This window comes from Nilaparvata lugens, chromosome 13 (assembly GCF_014356525.2).
Source record: "Nilaparvata lugens isolate BPH chromosome 13, ASM1435652v1, whole genome shotgun sequence".
NCBI lineage: Eukaryota > Metazoa > Arthropoda > Insecta > Hemiptera > Delphacidae > Nilaparvata > Nilaparvata lugens.
Window position 1 is genome coordinate 1999241 of NC_052516.1, and position 16851 is coordinate 2016091.

At 32.5% G+C, this 16851-nt stretch overlaps 1 protein-coding gene across 1 annotated transcript; it reads left to right on the forward strand.

The window, feature by feature from the left end:
• The first annotated feature begins 446 nt into the window (after nt 1-446).
• On the forward strand, nt 447-15748 carry LOC111057848 (transmembrane protein 182). Its single transcript, XM_039439564.1, has 5 exons — nt 447-637; nt 4627-4774; nt 6042-6181; nt 11502-11657; nt 15362-15748. The coding sequence occupies exons 2-5, from the start codon at nt 4641-4643 to the stop codon at nt 15598-15600; spliced, it is 669 nt and encodes a 222-aa protein (XP_039295498.1). The 5' UTR covers nt 447-637; nt 4627-4640; the 3' UTR covers nt 15601-15748.
• Nucleotides 15749-16851: the final 1103 nt, after the last annotated feature.

The following is a 16851-nucleotide window of genomic DNA, read 5'->3' on the forward strand; positions in this document are numbered from 1 at the left end:
GAAAGCTTTTGAAAACTTCTTCATTCAAAGAGTACCTAGCGATTGCGAAACATATCTTGAATAATGTTTCTACTGATATTTTTCTCATAATGAGTCAACATCCATGAGAATTGGGACAAAGGATTGGATAGAACGACAGACCTTGACGTGTGAGAAATTAATTTGCAGAAGCTGACTTGAAGTCAGTTTGCGAGCGTAGTTGCAAATAACTCTGAAAAATTGTGCGTTGTATCGAGTTTTAGAGTCAACAAAGTGTTTTCCAACGTTTAGTATGTTTTAACGTGACTGGAATCTTTTAATATTCAAAAAATATTGAACTAAAAGTGAGAAGTGAACTACAAAACCTAAGTTTCTCAAATCAAATCTAGCGCCAAATCAAAAATATCGATACCTCACAACTTCATACTATCGACTTTTTTACAAGTCGATATTTCATCAATTTACCAGTTTACCTTTATTCGTCACCAAGCTTGGGAGTTGGGCGTTGTTTTCATTATGAATGAATTGTTGTATTCTTTCGTTGTGTTTGTGCTGTTCTGTTGAATTATAATTTTATTTTAATTAATTATAGCTCTTAGTAAACTCTAGTGTATAGTTTCAAAGGTTTTACTTGCTATACAGTTGTGGAATTGAAAAGGTAAGCATGAATCACGCTTTGATAACCTAACATTCAGTTTCAAAACAACTTTTTGAATACAGTTTTATTAAGAATTTCTTAATTATTTATGAAGTGGCTGCGATAGAAAATAATTTAATTTATTTCTAGCACAAAATATTTTTTAGTTTTGTTAGTTTTAATGCAATAACAGACTTCTTAACTTATAAACTAGTTTCCCTCCTTTGGTGATGTCTAATAACGTAGGTATTTGAATAACGTTTCCTTTTTGTTCATAGTTATTTTAACGATTCTAACAAAAAAATTAAAATCAATCTTTATTATTGACTGCATTATAATTTTAATGAATTATTCAAATTTTGTAGTTAGCCTAGATTAATAATTAATTTAATTCAAATTAGTATACGGTAGTCCCAGTCCCACCTTTTTTCCTTGAAATTGACGCTTTGAAGAATTTGAAATTGAGGAAAACTATTATGAGGATGAAATACATTACCAGAAGTACTTATAGGTCAACTTATTTTAGTGATTAATTATCCTGATCTCAGATATCTTTGTTTCTGACACAAAGTCGATAAGATCAAGTAGGTATAAATATAATCTACCATTTATGAGTTTGAAATTGGCTTTCCTGTGGTTCAGAATTTACCTTAAGCTGTAGTTAGGTCCACTGATCATTCTCTTATCATCACCCACGCACAAGCCTGAAGCTTATATTAGCATCATCCTCAGTAGAAAATCTCTGAATGTATCTCCGACTTCACCTTTTGCTTTTGACTCATTAGTTCAAAGACCAGTTGAGTTGTAAATATAGAATTTGTTCCATAATCAATCTAGTCCACATCAAAAGAGTAGTCCACATCATAAAGAATAAAAACCTGGACGCTAAAATAAAATTGAAAAGATCTAAGACGCTATTCATTTATTTTTTCTTATTAGTGAGTTCAAATTAAATGATTTTTCTCCCTAGTCTGAACATCTTATGAAAGTAGAAAACGCATTTTCAGTCTATTATAATCCAACCAAATATTTCCACACCTTGTGGTTTGGTAGTTATCCATACTGAATAAAAATACTAGAACTTATAGACTATTAGCATAGCCACCTCTAATACATTGTATTATAGGTAATGTATTAAAGGTGTCTTAAACTAATGTATTATAGGTGTCTATGCTATTAGTCTACATTAATAATAGTGTAACAAACAAAACTCGTATCTCGTTTAAATGTGTGTTTGATAACTTCTAGTCTTTTTATCCAGTATTAATAATAGTTAGCCCACTCTGTATAAATAATAGTTATTAATAATAATATAAACTTAAGTTACCCTATTTTAATATTTCAATCATTCAAAAATATCACATTTCAATAATATATTGATATGAATAATCCTTTTTTTGCTGAGAGTGATGCCTACATGTGCTCTAGGCTTGTGCGTGGGTAATGACGCGGATGATAATGAGAGATGAATGGACCTTCAGTTTTAGGTGGGCTCCGAACCACCGGGAAGCGATTTTACAACTCATGATTTCACAACTCCTCTTATTCAGAGGAGTTGGATCAAGCGGTCACATTCCCATCCTTATCTTATTAATAATGACTAAATCAATTAACTAGTAGTTCTGTGAACAGTAGACCTCACGCAGTATTCTCATCCACAAGTACTTGATTGAAACTATAGACCTTATGGAAATACAGCAATAGACTGGCTTCTCCACACATCTGTGTAATCACTTGTCAGCTGATTCATTATGAATAATTCTAACATAGTCTGATTTTTACTCTAATATTGGAGTATGAAGGAGGCTCCTTTTTCCTTTTATATTATCCTTGAAATGAAAAATTTCCAAAAACCTTGTATATACGTCGACGCGCAATTAAAAAAGGAACATACCTGTCAAATTTCATGAAAATTTATTACCGCGTTTCGCCGTAAATGCGCAACATATAAACATATAAAAAATTAAACATTAAGAGAAATGCCAAACCGTCGACTTGAATCTTAGACCTCACTTCGCTCGGTCAATTAATAAATAAATCAACAAACTTACTATTCTAATAACTTAGAGATTATTTGAAGACTAAAACGTTTTGAGTACGTAGTCTACAAATTCACATTAGTTATTTCAATACCTAGTATGGTAAACAACTATCCATTTATATTCAAATTCTTTGAAAGAAGTCATTGAAACCGTAGTTGCTTAACTACTTGTAGGCTGCTGTTATCTTTTTGTCCAGTACTTATCAGAATACAAAGTAGGTCTACTAGGTCAATTAGCATAATTCTGTTCCTACAGAGTCTTCATTCATAAAAAGTGAAAGTTCGACATTATATGAGTGTACTAAACCTATTATTCTTACTTGAAGGCTACTTATTCCATGTTATGTTGAAATTTTTAGTTTTTAAATTTTTCAATTCTATTGAGTTTGTGAGCTCTGGTAGCGTTTAATAGTATTTAGTTCTTTTGAATGTTTTGGATTCTGGAGTGATTTTAATGCAGTAAGTACTGTAGGTAATAACATAGAGAAACTTCTTTTTTAGTTGAGAAGTTGATATTGTGGTAATTATTCATATTGAATGAAAAAGACTAAGAAATAGTAAAAAAACACAGATTTATTGATACATAGAAATACTGGTTTCGGTTATTACACCATTGTCAATCCCAGATAAACTCGGGATTGACAATGGTGTGATAACCGAAACCGGTCTTTCTAAGTATCAATAAATCTGTGGTTTTTGACTATTTCTTAGCTTTTTTCATTCAACATAGAGAAACAATAGCGTAAGTAGATATCCCATGGTATAGGGTGTTTATGTCGCAACTTTTACTATTATCTCAAGCCGATTACTGTTGATTATTGTCGAATTCTACTGTTTTGTTGGGGTGAGAGTGAATGAACGGCACAATATGAGTGTCACACAGCTTCACGGGATAGAACTATGTGGACTATCGGCTTGAGATAACAGTAAAAGTTGCGACATAAACACCCTATACCATGGGATATCTACGTATGCTATTGTTTCTCTATGATAATAATCAACATAGGTGTTTTATGATTCATTTTATAGGTTTCTTATTAATTTTTGTGATATCACAGTGAATAGAGGAGCTAAAAATTAACCCATTTCAGTAAAGAACCTATAGTGAGGTCTACGTTATAATGGCAGTATTTGATTAACTTTGGTGTTGCTATCCTTGTCTATCATTCAACAAAGCGGATAGCGCTATCTCTTTCTCGCTTTCCTCTGTTGCCAGATCGTCTTTTAATAATTAATCAACAAAATATTTTATCTTAATTATGAAAATTCATTTTTAAATTATTGAAAAATATAATTGATTATTTTTAACAATAATGAACAGTTAATATTACATCAATTATCCTGTATCAGCTATCGTCTACAGAAGGCATTGACAAGACGGAGGTTCGGCAACGTTGTTCTCCTATCTTTGGTAGAGAGTTAGTGGGAAGGATATTTTGAATATTCTTTCCGAAGAATGGACATTGATATGTCCAAAGCTCCGCCAATTTACGTAGATGCATTACAATATTATATTTAGTTATTACAAATTGTTTTTTTTTTGTACCATATACAGGTCAATAAGTATTTTCTTAGTTTATATTATGTAAATTCATCTATAATTTTGCTGTATTGTAAGCTATTGTATATAAGTGTAAAAGCCAGTATATATTGTTGTAATCTACATGAATAAAGTACTCAATCAATCAATCTCTCTCCATCCACTGTCATTATAACGTGGACCTCACTAGGCTACATATTAATTAACTTGAGAATGAAACACAAACTAAAGTAAAATCTGGTTATAATTAATCAGACTTCAGTGGAAGAGGTCTAAACCTTTTTCTCGTCAATTGATCATTTTAAATCAAAGTTTTTTCGTTCCATTTTGCCGAATAATTGTTCTAAATGAAGCAGAGAACTGTAGCAGATCTTTAATATTGTCCACTTTAAATCATTCTATTTCAATTTTTTTTGTTTTATTTTGCAGAATTATTGTTCAAAATGAAGCAGCGAACTTTAGCAGGTAATGTGGCAGTGGCTGTGTTCATCCTAGCCATGTGGTCGATAATGGTCGCTTTTTTCTCAGCCAGTTGGTTGGTCAGCGATTACAGGATATCTGGAGCGCAGTTTGACAGGTAAGATCTGTTGCATTTTTTCCTGAAACTATTTATTTATTCAGTTCATCATATACATCTCACTCTGCAATCTAATCATAAGGCCAGTGTGGAGAATGCTACTTGTTACTTACTTATTTACTTACTTACTTACTTACTTACTTACTTACTTACTTAGCTCAAAGTGAGGGTACCGGCATAGAGAAACAATAGCATAAGAAGATATCCCATGGTATAGGGCGTTTATGTCGCAACTTTTACTGTTATCTCAAGCTGATAGTCCACGTAGTTCTTTCCTGTGAAGCTTTATGACGCTGGTAGTCTCTCATATTGTGCCGTTCATACACTCATACCCGATCAAAACAGTAAAAATCGACAGTAATCGGCTTGAGATAACAGTAAAAGTTGCGACATAAACGCCCTATAACATGGGATATCTACTTACGCTATTGTTTCTCTATGGTACCGGCTACCGAGAGAAAACTGACCAAACTCTTACATCCATCCTAAAAAATCATAGTTGAATCCCATGTGTTGGGAGACGAAGGCTCATTGTTATAACTTGTGGCCTCTAATACAAAAACTGAAAAATAAATAATGCAATAAATGATAATCTATGAATGTTATCCCTAATGCTAATCTATAAATGCAATAAATTGTAATGCAATTTAAAATTGTTTGTTTTATTCTAATTTATATTTTCAGGTTGTGATTTTCTGTAGAAATTGAAATGGACATAACCTATTTAAAATATTTGGACAATTTGAAACTAAATTAGGAAATTGAAGAAGTTTTGGACAATAGCCTGTTTTTTCTATTTCTGATCATTGTATTGTTTGTGCTTATCTAATGAATGGATAAATAGATAAACATCACCCATGCACAAGCTTGAAGCCCACATAGCCAAGCCCATAGGAGCCAAGTTCTATAACAAGCTACCGACGCGATTCCAACAAGAGCCGAATCCCAATAAATTCAAATTGGAATTAAAGAGATATTTAACTGAAAGAGCTATATAATATCGAAGAATATCGGAATGGATGACATCAGCTCCTATGAGTTGAATTGTATTTTATGTTTGTATTGTTGTATTCTGTAGATGTTTTATTTGTTTTTATTTTCAATTGTATCTAATCAAAGATATATATTTTTGACTCTATTCATTGTATAAACTGTACAAATTTATGAATAAAGAAATTATGAAATGAAATGAAAAGCAAACAGTTGTTCAGCTATTTTATCATATATTTTTAATGATTTTGTTCAATTTCTGTGTTCCTATTTGTAGACTGGGTCTATGGATGCACTGCTTCCGATCGTTGCCTGATCCACATGACGAATATCAAAGGAGATTTTTCAGTGGATGTCGGTGGATTTTTGATCCCTTCACAACTGGATATCACCAGATCAGGGGATACCTCATGCCTTGTAAGTTCAACTCAATCGTAATCTAAATTTGAATGTTATACAATATCATCTAATGTAATTGGACAATATTTGTAATTTGCAAGCTTGGTGAATGGAGGACCCTCAATAGGTTTTGGAATTGAAGTTTTGTGAAAGAAAAACATAAAAATCTGGTGTGGCGCACTCACACAACTTTCCTTGCTCATTGAACTGTAAGCCCCATTCTTAAAAGAGAATAATTTAGGGGAATAACATAATGACGATTGGCAGCAACATATTTGACACTATGATCAGACTACTGTATATCTGTATATATAATTGTTTTCAGAGTACTTTTTCCTTCGTGTAAATTGTGAAATTCGATGATATTTCTCAAAAGTCGTCAAAACAGCTGTTCTATAGATGAAATATCTCGACTATGTGTTCTTTCTATGAACTGCGCTACCTACCTACCTCATGCACGAGAAGGAGGCTACAAAGTCCAATTCTCAAGGATGGGGTGAACCCCTCATTAGTTTCCCAGAAAGGAGACTCATGCCAGTTAATAGAGCTGATAAATAACTATACAGGGTATAAATTTGAAAAAATCGGTCAAGTCATTTTTGAGAAAATTGTGAAAAACATGGTTTTTTAGTAATAATCCGCCATTTTTCTCAGGAATATTACGGAGCTCCTGCAATTTTCCCAGAAATGAGACTCATGTCAGTTGATAGGGCTTATAAATAGCTATCCATGGTATAAATTTGAAGAAAATCGTTAGAGCCATTTTCGAGAAAACCGTGAAAAACATGGTTTTTTAGTAATTATCCGCCATTTTTTCCGCCATTTTGAATCCAATTTTATTGAATTTCTTATGGTCAGATCCTCATGGTATAAGGACCTTAAGTTTAAAATTTCAAGTCAATCGGTTGATTAGGAATGGAGTTATCGTGTTCACAGACATACACACATACACACACACACACACACCACACACACACACACACACACACTCACACACACACACACACACACACACACACACACACACACACACACACACACAGACCAACACCCACAAATCATGTTTTTGAACTCGGGGGACCTTGAAACGTATAGAAAACTTGAAATCGGGGTACCTTAACCCTTAAGAAACACACTGGGGTTTTTAACACCCCAGGGATTTTTTTTCTGTTCTGCAGTTGACAATATCAAACAGATGGGAATTTATGCCCAGTCTAAATTAGGTCTGTAGTATTGTCAACTACTCTCCACCACTTCCAGTCAGTAATAGCATTCTACAAGCTCATCTTGTTCTTCGTTTGGGGTGTCTAACACCCCAGAGTGTCTTTCACGTGGGACTTTTATCAAACACTTTTATTACAAAGATTTACTTGTATTGCCACTACAAATGTGGTATAGGATGATGGATCAGTTTGGAATAAATGCTATGAATCTCTACAACTAGAGATTCAAAACAATAAAATGAAGAGACGTAAGTTTTTGATGAAGTTGTCATTGGCAATGATAGAGCTATTCGTTCAAACCGGATTAGGAGCTCCAACACTTAGGCGGAACATACGTACTTCTAAAATTAGTATAAATATTGATAAGCAGTGCTTTACTTTTGATTTGAGTATGCACTTTGAACAAAAATGATTAAGAAATGATGAAGTATGATCTAAGTACTTGTTTTTTCATATTTTTTCAAAGAAAAATGCAAAATTGAATTGGGGTGTTCAACACCCCAGTGTGTCTACTGTGTTAGAATAAAATAAGTGTGTCTCTGTAGGGTTAATTTTTTTTTTTGGAAAGCAATACTTTCCTTACCTATGGTAATAGGGCAAGGAAAGTAAAAAACATTGTGATAATAATTATCAGATGACCAAACTCAAATGATTATCTTTTGTTATTTTATAACTAGGAACATTTTATAATAATCTCATCATTTATAATGATCTTCCATGATCTGTAAAATCATAGAGAAACAATAGCGTAATGTTATGAAACTTATGCTATCGTTTCTCTGTGGTATTATTGTTAATCATATTACAAGTACATTCTTCATTCTTGTTAAATACTTCTATAATTTCAACTCAAACAAAAGTATATTAAGCACAAGTAACTTTAGAATTTGATTAAGAACGATATTGTCACAAGTTTTTGACCAATTTTTTAGAAGGTTCTTTCTCTTCACAATTCTTTGAAGCTTACTCAAAATTTAATTCTTCTTGTAATCCACCTATATATATTATTGGAAATAACTAAATCGGTTTGAGCAAATCCTCAAGTGATATCACACTTTAGTTTCAATAACATTTTAGGCCTGGTTTGATCATCTTCAACTATTTTTCAAATCTCCATGATAGACCCAATTTTGTTCAATATAATTATTTTGATGCGAGTTATTACAGACATAACCCTATTTTGTATTTTCAATGTTATCCAAATGTGAAAGGATCTATGAAATAAGGAAGGGTCTACATTGGTATAGTTTGGATTCGAGTTTCTGTTCTTGTAGACTTGACTTCAAGTTTGCGAAATACATTCACTTTACACAAATGTCAAGAAAACTTGAATTGAAAGGAACTTGACCAATGTGAACGCCACTGTATGGTATACATACACATTTTTTCAAAGAAAAATGCAAAATTGAATTGGGGTGTTCAACACCCCAGTGTGTCTACTGTGTTAGAATAAAATAAGTGTGTCTCTGTAGGGTTAATTTTTTTTTTTGGAAAGCAATACTTTCCTTACCTATGGTAATAGGGCAAGGAAAGTAAAAAACATTGTGATAATAATTATCAGATGACCAAACTCAAATGATTATCTTTTGTTATTTTATAACTAGGAACATTTTATAATAATCTCATCATTTATAATGATCTTCCATGATCTGTAAAATCATAGAGAAACAATAGCGTAATGTTATGAAACTTATGCTATCGTTTCTCTGTGGTATTATTGTTAATCATATTACAAGTACATTCTTCATTCTTATTAAATACTTCTATAATTTCAACTCAAACAAAAGTATATTAAGCACAAGTAACTTTAGAATTTGATTAAGAACGATATTGTCACAAGTTTTTGACCAATTTCTTTAGAAGGTTCTTTCTCTTCACAATTCTTTGAAGCTTACTCAAAATTTAATTCTTCTTGTAATCCACCTATATTATTGGAAATAACTAAATCGGTTTGAGCAAATCCTCAAGTGATATTGTCACACTTTAGTTTCAATAACATTTTAGGCCTGGTTTGATCATCTTCAACTATTTTTCAAATCTCCATGATAGACCCAAATTTTGTTCAATATAATTATTTTGATGCGAGTTATTACAGACATAACCCTATTTTGTATTTTCAATGTTATCCAAATGTGAAAGGATCTATGAAATAAGGAAGGGTCTACATTGGTATAGTTTGGATTCGAGTTTCTGTTCTTGTAGACTTGACTTCAAGTTTGCGAAATACATTCACTTTACACAAATGTCAAGAAAACTTGAATTGAAAGGAACTTGACCAATGTGAACGCCACTGTATGGTATACATACACATTTAATCAAACACAAATGACAATATTGTTAACCTAGGAAGCTTTTCCTCAATTTTCCAATATTACTTGTTGATTTTTAATTCAGTTTTGTTTTTTCTTAAACGACAAGAAAACTTGAATTCAAGGGAACTTGACTAATGTAAAAATCACTGTATGGTACACATACACATTATTATCAATCAAACACAAATGACAATAATTTGTAAACCTAGGAAGCTGTTTCCTCAATTTTCAAATATTACTTGTTGATTTTTAATTCAGTTTTGTTTCTTCTTAAACGACAAGAAAACTTGAACTCAAGGGAACTTGACCAATGTAAAAATCACTGTATGGTACACATACACATTATTATTAATCAAACACAAATGACAATAATTTGTTAACCTAGGAAGCTGTTTCCTCAATTTTCAAATATTACTTGTTGATTTTTAATTCAGTTTTGTTTTTTCTTAAACGACAAGAAAACTTGAATTCAAGGGAACTTGACCAATGTAAAAATCACTGTATGGTACACATACACATTATTATTAATCAAACACAAATGACAATAATTTGTTAACCTAGGAAGCTGTTTCCTCAATTTACAAATATTAGTTGTTGATTTTTATTTCAGTTTTGTTTTATCTTAAACGACAAGAAAACTTGAATTCAAGGGAACTTGACCAATGTATACGCCACTGTATGTTATACATACACATTATTATTAATCAAACACAAATGACAATAATTTGTTAACCTAGGAAGCTGTTTCCTTAATTTTCCAATATTACTTGTTGATTTTTAATTCACTTTTGTTTTTTCTTAAACGACAAGAAAACTTGAATTCAAGGGAACTTGACCAATGTGAACGCCACTGTATGTTATACATACACATTATTATTAATCAAACACAAATGACAATAATTTGTTAACTTAGGAAGCTGTTTCCTCAATTTTCCACTATTACTTGTTGATTTTTAATTCAGTTTTGTTTTTTCTTAAACGACAAGAAAACTTGAACTAAAGGGAACTTGACCAATGTAAAAATCACTGTATGGTACACATACACATTATTTGATCAAACACAAATGACAATAATTTGTTAACCTAGGAAGCTGTCTCCTCAATTTTCCAATATTACTTGTTGATTTTTAATTCAGTTTTGTTTTGTCTTAAACGACAAGAAAACTTGAATTCAAGGGACCTTGACCAATGTGAATATGTTATACATACACATTATTTAATCAAACACAAATGACAATAATTTGTTAACCTAGGAAGCTGTTTCCTCAATTTCCAAATATTACTTGTTGATTTTTAATTCAGTTTTGTTTGTGATTCGCAGTGTTCATAGTGAGCACACGGTTCTTTGTGAACATTTTAAAATGTTCCTTCAATTTTCATATAAAGTAAATTCGTATGGCTTTTGTTGGCGGCGAGTCCCTTGCGGGAAGGTCCCACCGCCTGAATACATAATTTAAGCCGTCAATAGGTTTTACGACTGTCATACTTCAGCCGGGACCGACAGTTTAACGTGCCTATCCGATAACACAGGAATTTTCATGTATTTTCAGTAGATTTCTAATTCTGTTTTGATTGTAACTTGCAGGGTTCATAGTGATCACCCAGTTCTTCTCTGTAAACTCAATTTTTACTCTCCTTTCCCTCAATTTTCATATCTTAATATCAAATTTTTAATTATCTTTTGTCTGTCGTTTGCAGGGTTCATGATGGTCACCCAGTTCTTTGTGAACTCGTAAACTTTTTTGTTAATTTTCATATATATTACTATCAAATTACTAATTGTGTTTTGTTTGTGATTTGCAGGGTTCATAGTGATCACGCAGTTCTTCTTTCTGGTGGCCTTCCTTGGAGTTCTTGTCTCCTTCATTCTTGTTCTGCTATTTGTTCTCTGCTTCGGTCCAGGACAGAAACGGTTCTTGCAGCTTATACGTCTCATTGGGTTCATACTCGTTGGTGCAGGTAAGGACTAAAAATATAAATACCTAAATAAAATTAAATAAAACAAAAACATGTAGGTTGAATTGATTCTTCAATTCTTCTAAAGCTACAATTTCACCAGGAAAGGCATAGGTTAATTGGTTTACTAAAGGTGCATTTTCGTTTATGCGTAAATTCCCGCAGTCGACGACGGCAAGCATTGTTGACATTCATATTGTCCAAATTCCAAGTGTGCTAAAACAGCTGATCAAATAACTTTTCATTATTTGTCTTTATTATTAAAGAATTAAACATTTCTAATAATATCAACATATTGTTATTTAAAATTATAACAAAGTACAAGCTCAACCTGCCCCATTAAAACATAATTGAAAATTAATCTTTTAGTTTATGTAGACAAATTGAATCTGAGATTTTCTCCCTGTCGTGGTAGACGATGGCATTTACGCACAAACCCAGCTTTAAATATTCACATGTTCTTGTTTAACAATACAGAAGAAAATCAGACTTGTCAATAATATAAATAATAATCTTCCACTATTACTTGTTGATTTTTAATTCAGTTTTGTTTTTTCTTAAACGACAAGAAAACTTGAACTAAAGGGAACTTGACCAATGTAAAAATCACTGTATGGTACACATACACATTATTTGATCAAACACAAATGACAATAATTTGTTAACCTAGGAAGCTGTCTCCTCAATTTTCCAATATTACTTGTTGATTTTTAATTCAGTTTTGTTTTGTCTTAAACGACAAGAAAACTTGAATTCAAGGGACCTTGACCAATGTGAATATGTTATACATACACATTATTTAATCAAACACAAATGACAATAATTTGTTAACCTAGGAAGCTGTTTCCTCAATTTCCAAATATTACTTGTTGATTTTTACTTCAGTTTTGTTTGTGATTCGCAGTGTTCATAGTGAGCACACGGTTCTTTGTGAACATTTTAAAATGTTCCTTCAATTTTCATATAAAGTAAATTCGTATGGCTTTTGTTGGCGGCGAGTCCCTTGCGGGAAGGTCCCACCGCCTGAATACATAATTTAAGCCGTCAATAGGTTTTACGACTGTCATACTTCAGCCGGGACCGACAGTTAACGTGCCTATCCGATAACACAGGAATTTTATGTATTTTCAGTAGATTTCTAATTCTGTTTTGATTGTAACTTGCAGGTTCATAGTGATCACCCAGTTCTTCTCTGTAAACTCAATTTTTACTCTCCTTTCCCTCAATTTTCATATCTTAATATCAAATTTTTAATTATCTTTTGTCTGTCGTTTGCAGGGTTCATGATGGTCACCCAGTTCTTTGTGAACTCGTAAACTTTTTTGTTAATTTTCATATATATTACTATCAAATTACTAATTGTGTTTTGTTTGTGATTTGCAGGGTTCATAGTGATCACGCAGTTCTTCTTTCTGGTGGCCTTCCTTGGAGTTCTTGTCTCCTTCATTCTTGTTCTGCTATTTGTTCTCTGCTTCGGTCCAGGACAGAAACGGTTCTTGCAGCTTATACGTCTCATTGGGTTCATACTCGTTGGTGCAGGTAAGGACTAAAAATATAAATACCTAAATAAAATTAAATAAAACAAAAACATGTAGGTTGAATTGATTCTTCAATTCTTCTAAAGCTACAATTTCACCAGGAAAGGCATAGGTTAATTGGTTACTAAAGGTGCATTTTCGTTTATGCGTAAATTCCCGCAGTCGACGACGGCAAGCATTGTTGACATTCATATTGTCCAAATTCCAAGTGTGCTAAAACAGCTGATCAAATAACTTTTCATTATTTGTCTTTATTATTAAAGAATTAAACATTTCTAATAATATCAACATATTGTTATTTAAAATTATAACAAAGTACAAGCTCAACCTGCCCCATTAAAACATAATTGAAAATTAATCTTTTAGTTTATGTAGACAAATTGAATCTGAGATTTTCTCCCTGTCGTGGTAGACGATGGCATTTACGCACAAACCCAGCTTTAAATATTCACATGTTCTTGTTTAACAATACAGAAGAAAATCAGACTTGTCAATAATATAAATAATAATCTTCCAATATAACTCATTTTTATGCATTTCTTGTTAGTTTTTACAATCTTGTGCAGATTACACGGAAATTGGAAACAGAATATCTATAGTGAGTTCTTTGTTATAATGGCAGTGGAGAAAGATAGGATAACTGCGGTGCCAATTCTCTGTCTTGCCACTGCCTTCTATAGAGGATAGCTGATACTGGTTATGCTCTAGCTCACTCCAGCATTGATTGGAAAGCATTGATGCTGTTCATGAGAAATGCTTACAAATCGAAGTGAAAGATCAGACTATAGTGAGGTCCTCGTTATAATGGTAGTGGAGAAAGATAGGAGAACAACGTTGCCGATTCTCTGTCTCGCCACTGCCTTCTATAAAGGATAGCTGATACCGGTATACCTGATAGTAGTATTAGCTGTTCATTCATTAGCTGTTTATTAGCAGTGGTGAAAGATAGGAGAACAGCGTACTGATTCTATGTCTTGTCACTACCTAAAAAGGATAGCTGATACCGTTATTTCTGATGTAATATTAGCTGTTCATTCTTGTTGAAAATACAGAATATAAGTTCTTCTTGTAAAGTGTGTGTGTGTGTGTGTGTGTGTGTGTGTGTTTGTGTTTTTTTTGCAAAATCAATTTCATTCAAATTGTAAGAAAACAAAGATATTGTCAAATTTCACTATAATTTTATTAAAAACTTTAAAACAGTACCATGGTTTCACGTTTACCAACATCAGCTGTACTGAGGAATGAGGATACAGAAACATTGTTAACCTAATCTTAGTAGTCTAGAGCTCCTAAATAGTTGGGTGACATTATTTATAACTAAAGTAATGAATATATATATAATATATTATATTTTTAATATTCTTTACTTTAGTTATAAACTATTGCCACCCAACTATTAGGAGCTCTAGACTACTAATATTAGGTTAAGAATGTTTCTGTATCCTCATTCCTCAGTACAGCTGATGATGCGTTGGTAAACGTTAAACCATGCTACGGTACTGTTTCAAAGTTTTTAATAATTTTTTTAGTGAAATTTGACAATATCTTTGTTTTTTTATTATGGAGAGATTTCACAACATCACCACCAATTCTACTAATTTTATCATTCAAATTGGTTTCTTCGTGTTTTTTTTTTTTTGTAAAGTTCTTGTAATGAGTGTGTGTGTTTTTGGTAAATCAATTTCATTCAAATTGGTTTCTTCGTGTATTTCTTGTAATGAGTGTGTGTGTGTATGTTTTGGAAAATCAATTTCATTCAAATGCTAATAGTAAAATGTTGTGTTTCTTTTCTGGATCAAAATTTTGCAAAATTACTCAAAAATTTTCAATCTGTAGAGATTTGAGTGAAATATTTTTGTTTTTAATCAGTTTTTAAATATCAAAATTCAAAATTTTTAGTTTATTCATTAGCTTTGAAGTGGAAATTGGACTTTTTGAAGTGAAAGTGAAATCTTAACCTTATTATTTTTGAAACTTTTATTTGTAAAAATTTGGTAGAAGACAGTTTTGGGCTATGCCTGTTGTCTTCTCCCAATCATATTATATTTATTATAATTATAATCTGTAATGCCAATGGAATAAATAAATAAATTGGTTCCTTTGTGTATTTCTTGTAAAGTGTTTGTGTTTTTTCAAATAGATTTGATTGAAATTTGTTGGCGTTCGCAGGCATTTCGGGCGGCCTAGCCGTGATCGTGTTCGCGCTGTTCGCGAACCGGGACGGATGGATGCCTGGACATAGCAACAACTTCTTCGGCTGGGCGTTCGCGCTCGCCATATCCGGTGTCATCGAAACGCTGATCGCTGGTTCGCTGTTTCTATTGGAGGCCAACATACAGAAAAAGAAGCAGAAGTATCTGGCCAATTCGCAGCAGAAGTTCGAGCTTGAACAGGAAACTAAGGCCTGAGTTAACGGTAACACAGCGGAGGCAAACTGGACTGTTCACACCATAGAGAAACAATAGTGTAAGTAGATATCCCATGGTATAGGGCGTTTATGTCGCAACTTTTACTGTTATCTCAAGCTGAATACTGTTGATTATTATTTTTTTTTGACAATTTATTAGTCTTTTTCATTCAACTGTTGATTATTGTCGATTTTTACTATTTTGTTGGGTTGAGAGTGTATGAACGGCACAATATGAGAGACTACCTGTGTCACACAGCTTCACGGGAAAGAATTACATGGACTATCGGCTTGAGATAACAGTAAAAGTTGCGATATAAACGCCCCATACCATGTGATATCTACTTACGCTATTGTTTCTCTATGGTTCACATACTCTCGGCTGGGCTGGGTAGGGATAGTCTCAATAATTAGAGTTCAATTAGAACTTAGGGAAATTATATTCTTACTGTATTATAACTTACCCTGACTTTCATAATGTATTGTGTAAATACGCCTTGGTCTGTCGAATTAATTGGAACTTGTGGAGAAAAAGAATAAGAAGACGAAGAAGATGTGTATTGTGTGAATACGCCTTGGTCTGTCGGAATTGATTGGAACTTGTTAAGGAAAAGATAAAGAGGTAGAAGAAGATGAAGAAGACAGGAGGAGAAGAAGGAAGAAGAAAAAGGTGAAGAAGACAGGAGGAGAAGAAGATGATGATGAAGAAGAAGAAGAAGAAGAAGAAGAAGAAGATGAAGAAGAAGAAGAAGATATGAGAAAAGGAAGAAGAAGAAAAAGGTGAAGAAGAAGAAGAAAGGAAGATGACAGGAGAAGAAGAAGAAGAAGAAGAAGAAGAAGAATACAGAAGACGAAGACAGGAGAAAAAGAAGGAAGAAGACAGGAGAATAAGAAGAAGATGATGATGATGATGAAGAAGAAGACAGATAAAGAAGAAAGGAATAGATGCCACTTGCAATCTCATGTGAATAGCAATTATTTTTAAATTTATCTGAATTAACAATTTTTATCAAAGTTAAATCTATTAGGCTACTTAGATATAAGTGTATCAGACCGTCCAGTGTCTTACATATAGATTACTTAATTGATGACGTAATGTATGCAATACATTAAAATTATTTTAGACAGGTTCTCAAGCTGTTGCTTGTTTTTTAGTATTACGTAGCTACGCTGTGCAATTTTATAAGCTAAAAAATTATTGAAAGACAGATTTTTCTGTATATTGGCATGTTTTTGTGGAATTTATTTGAAA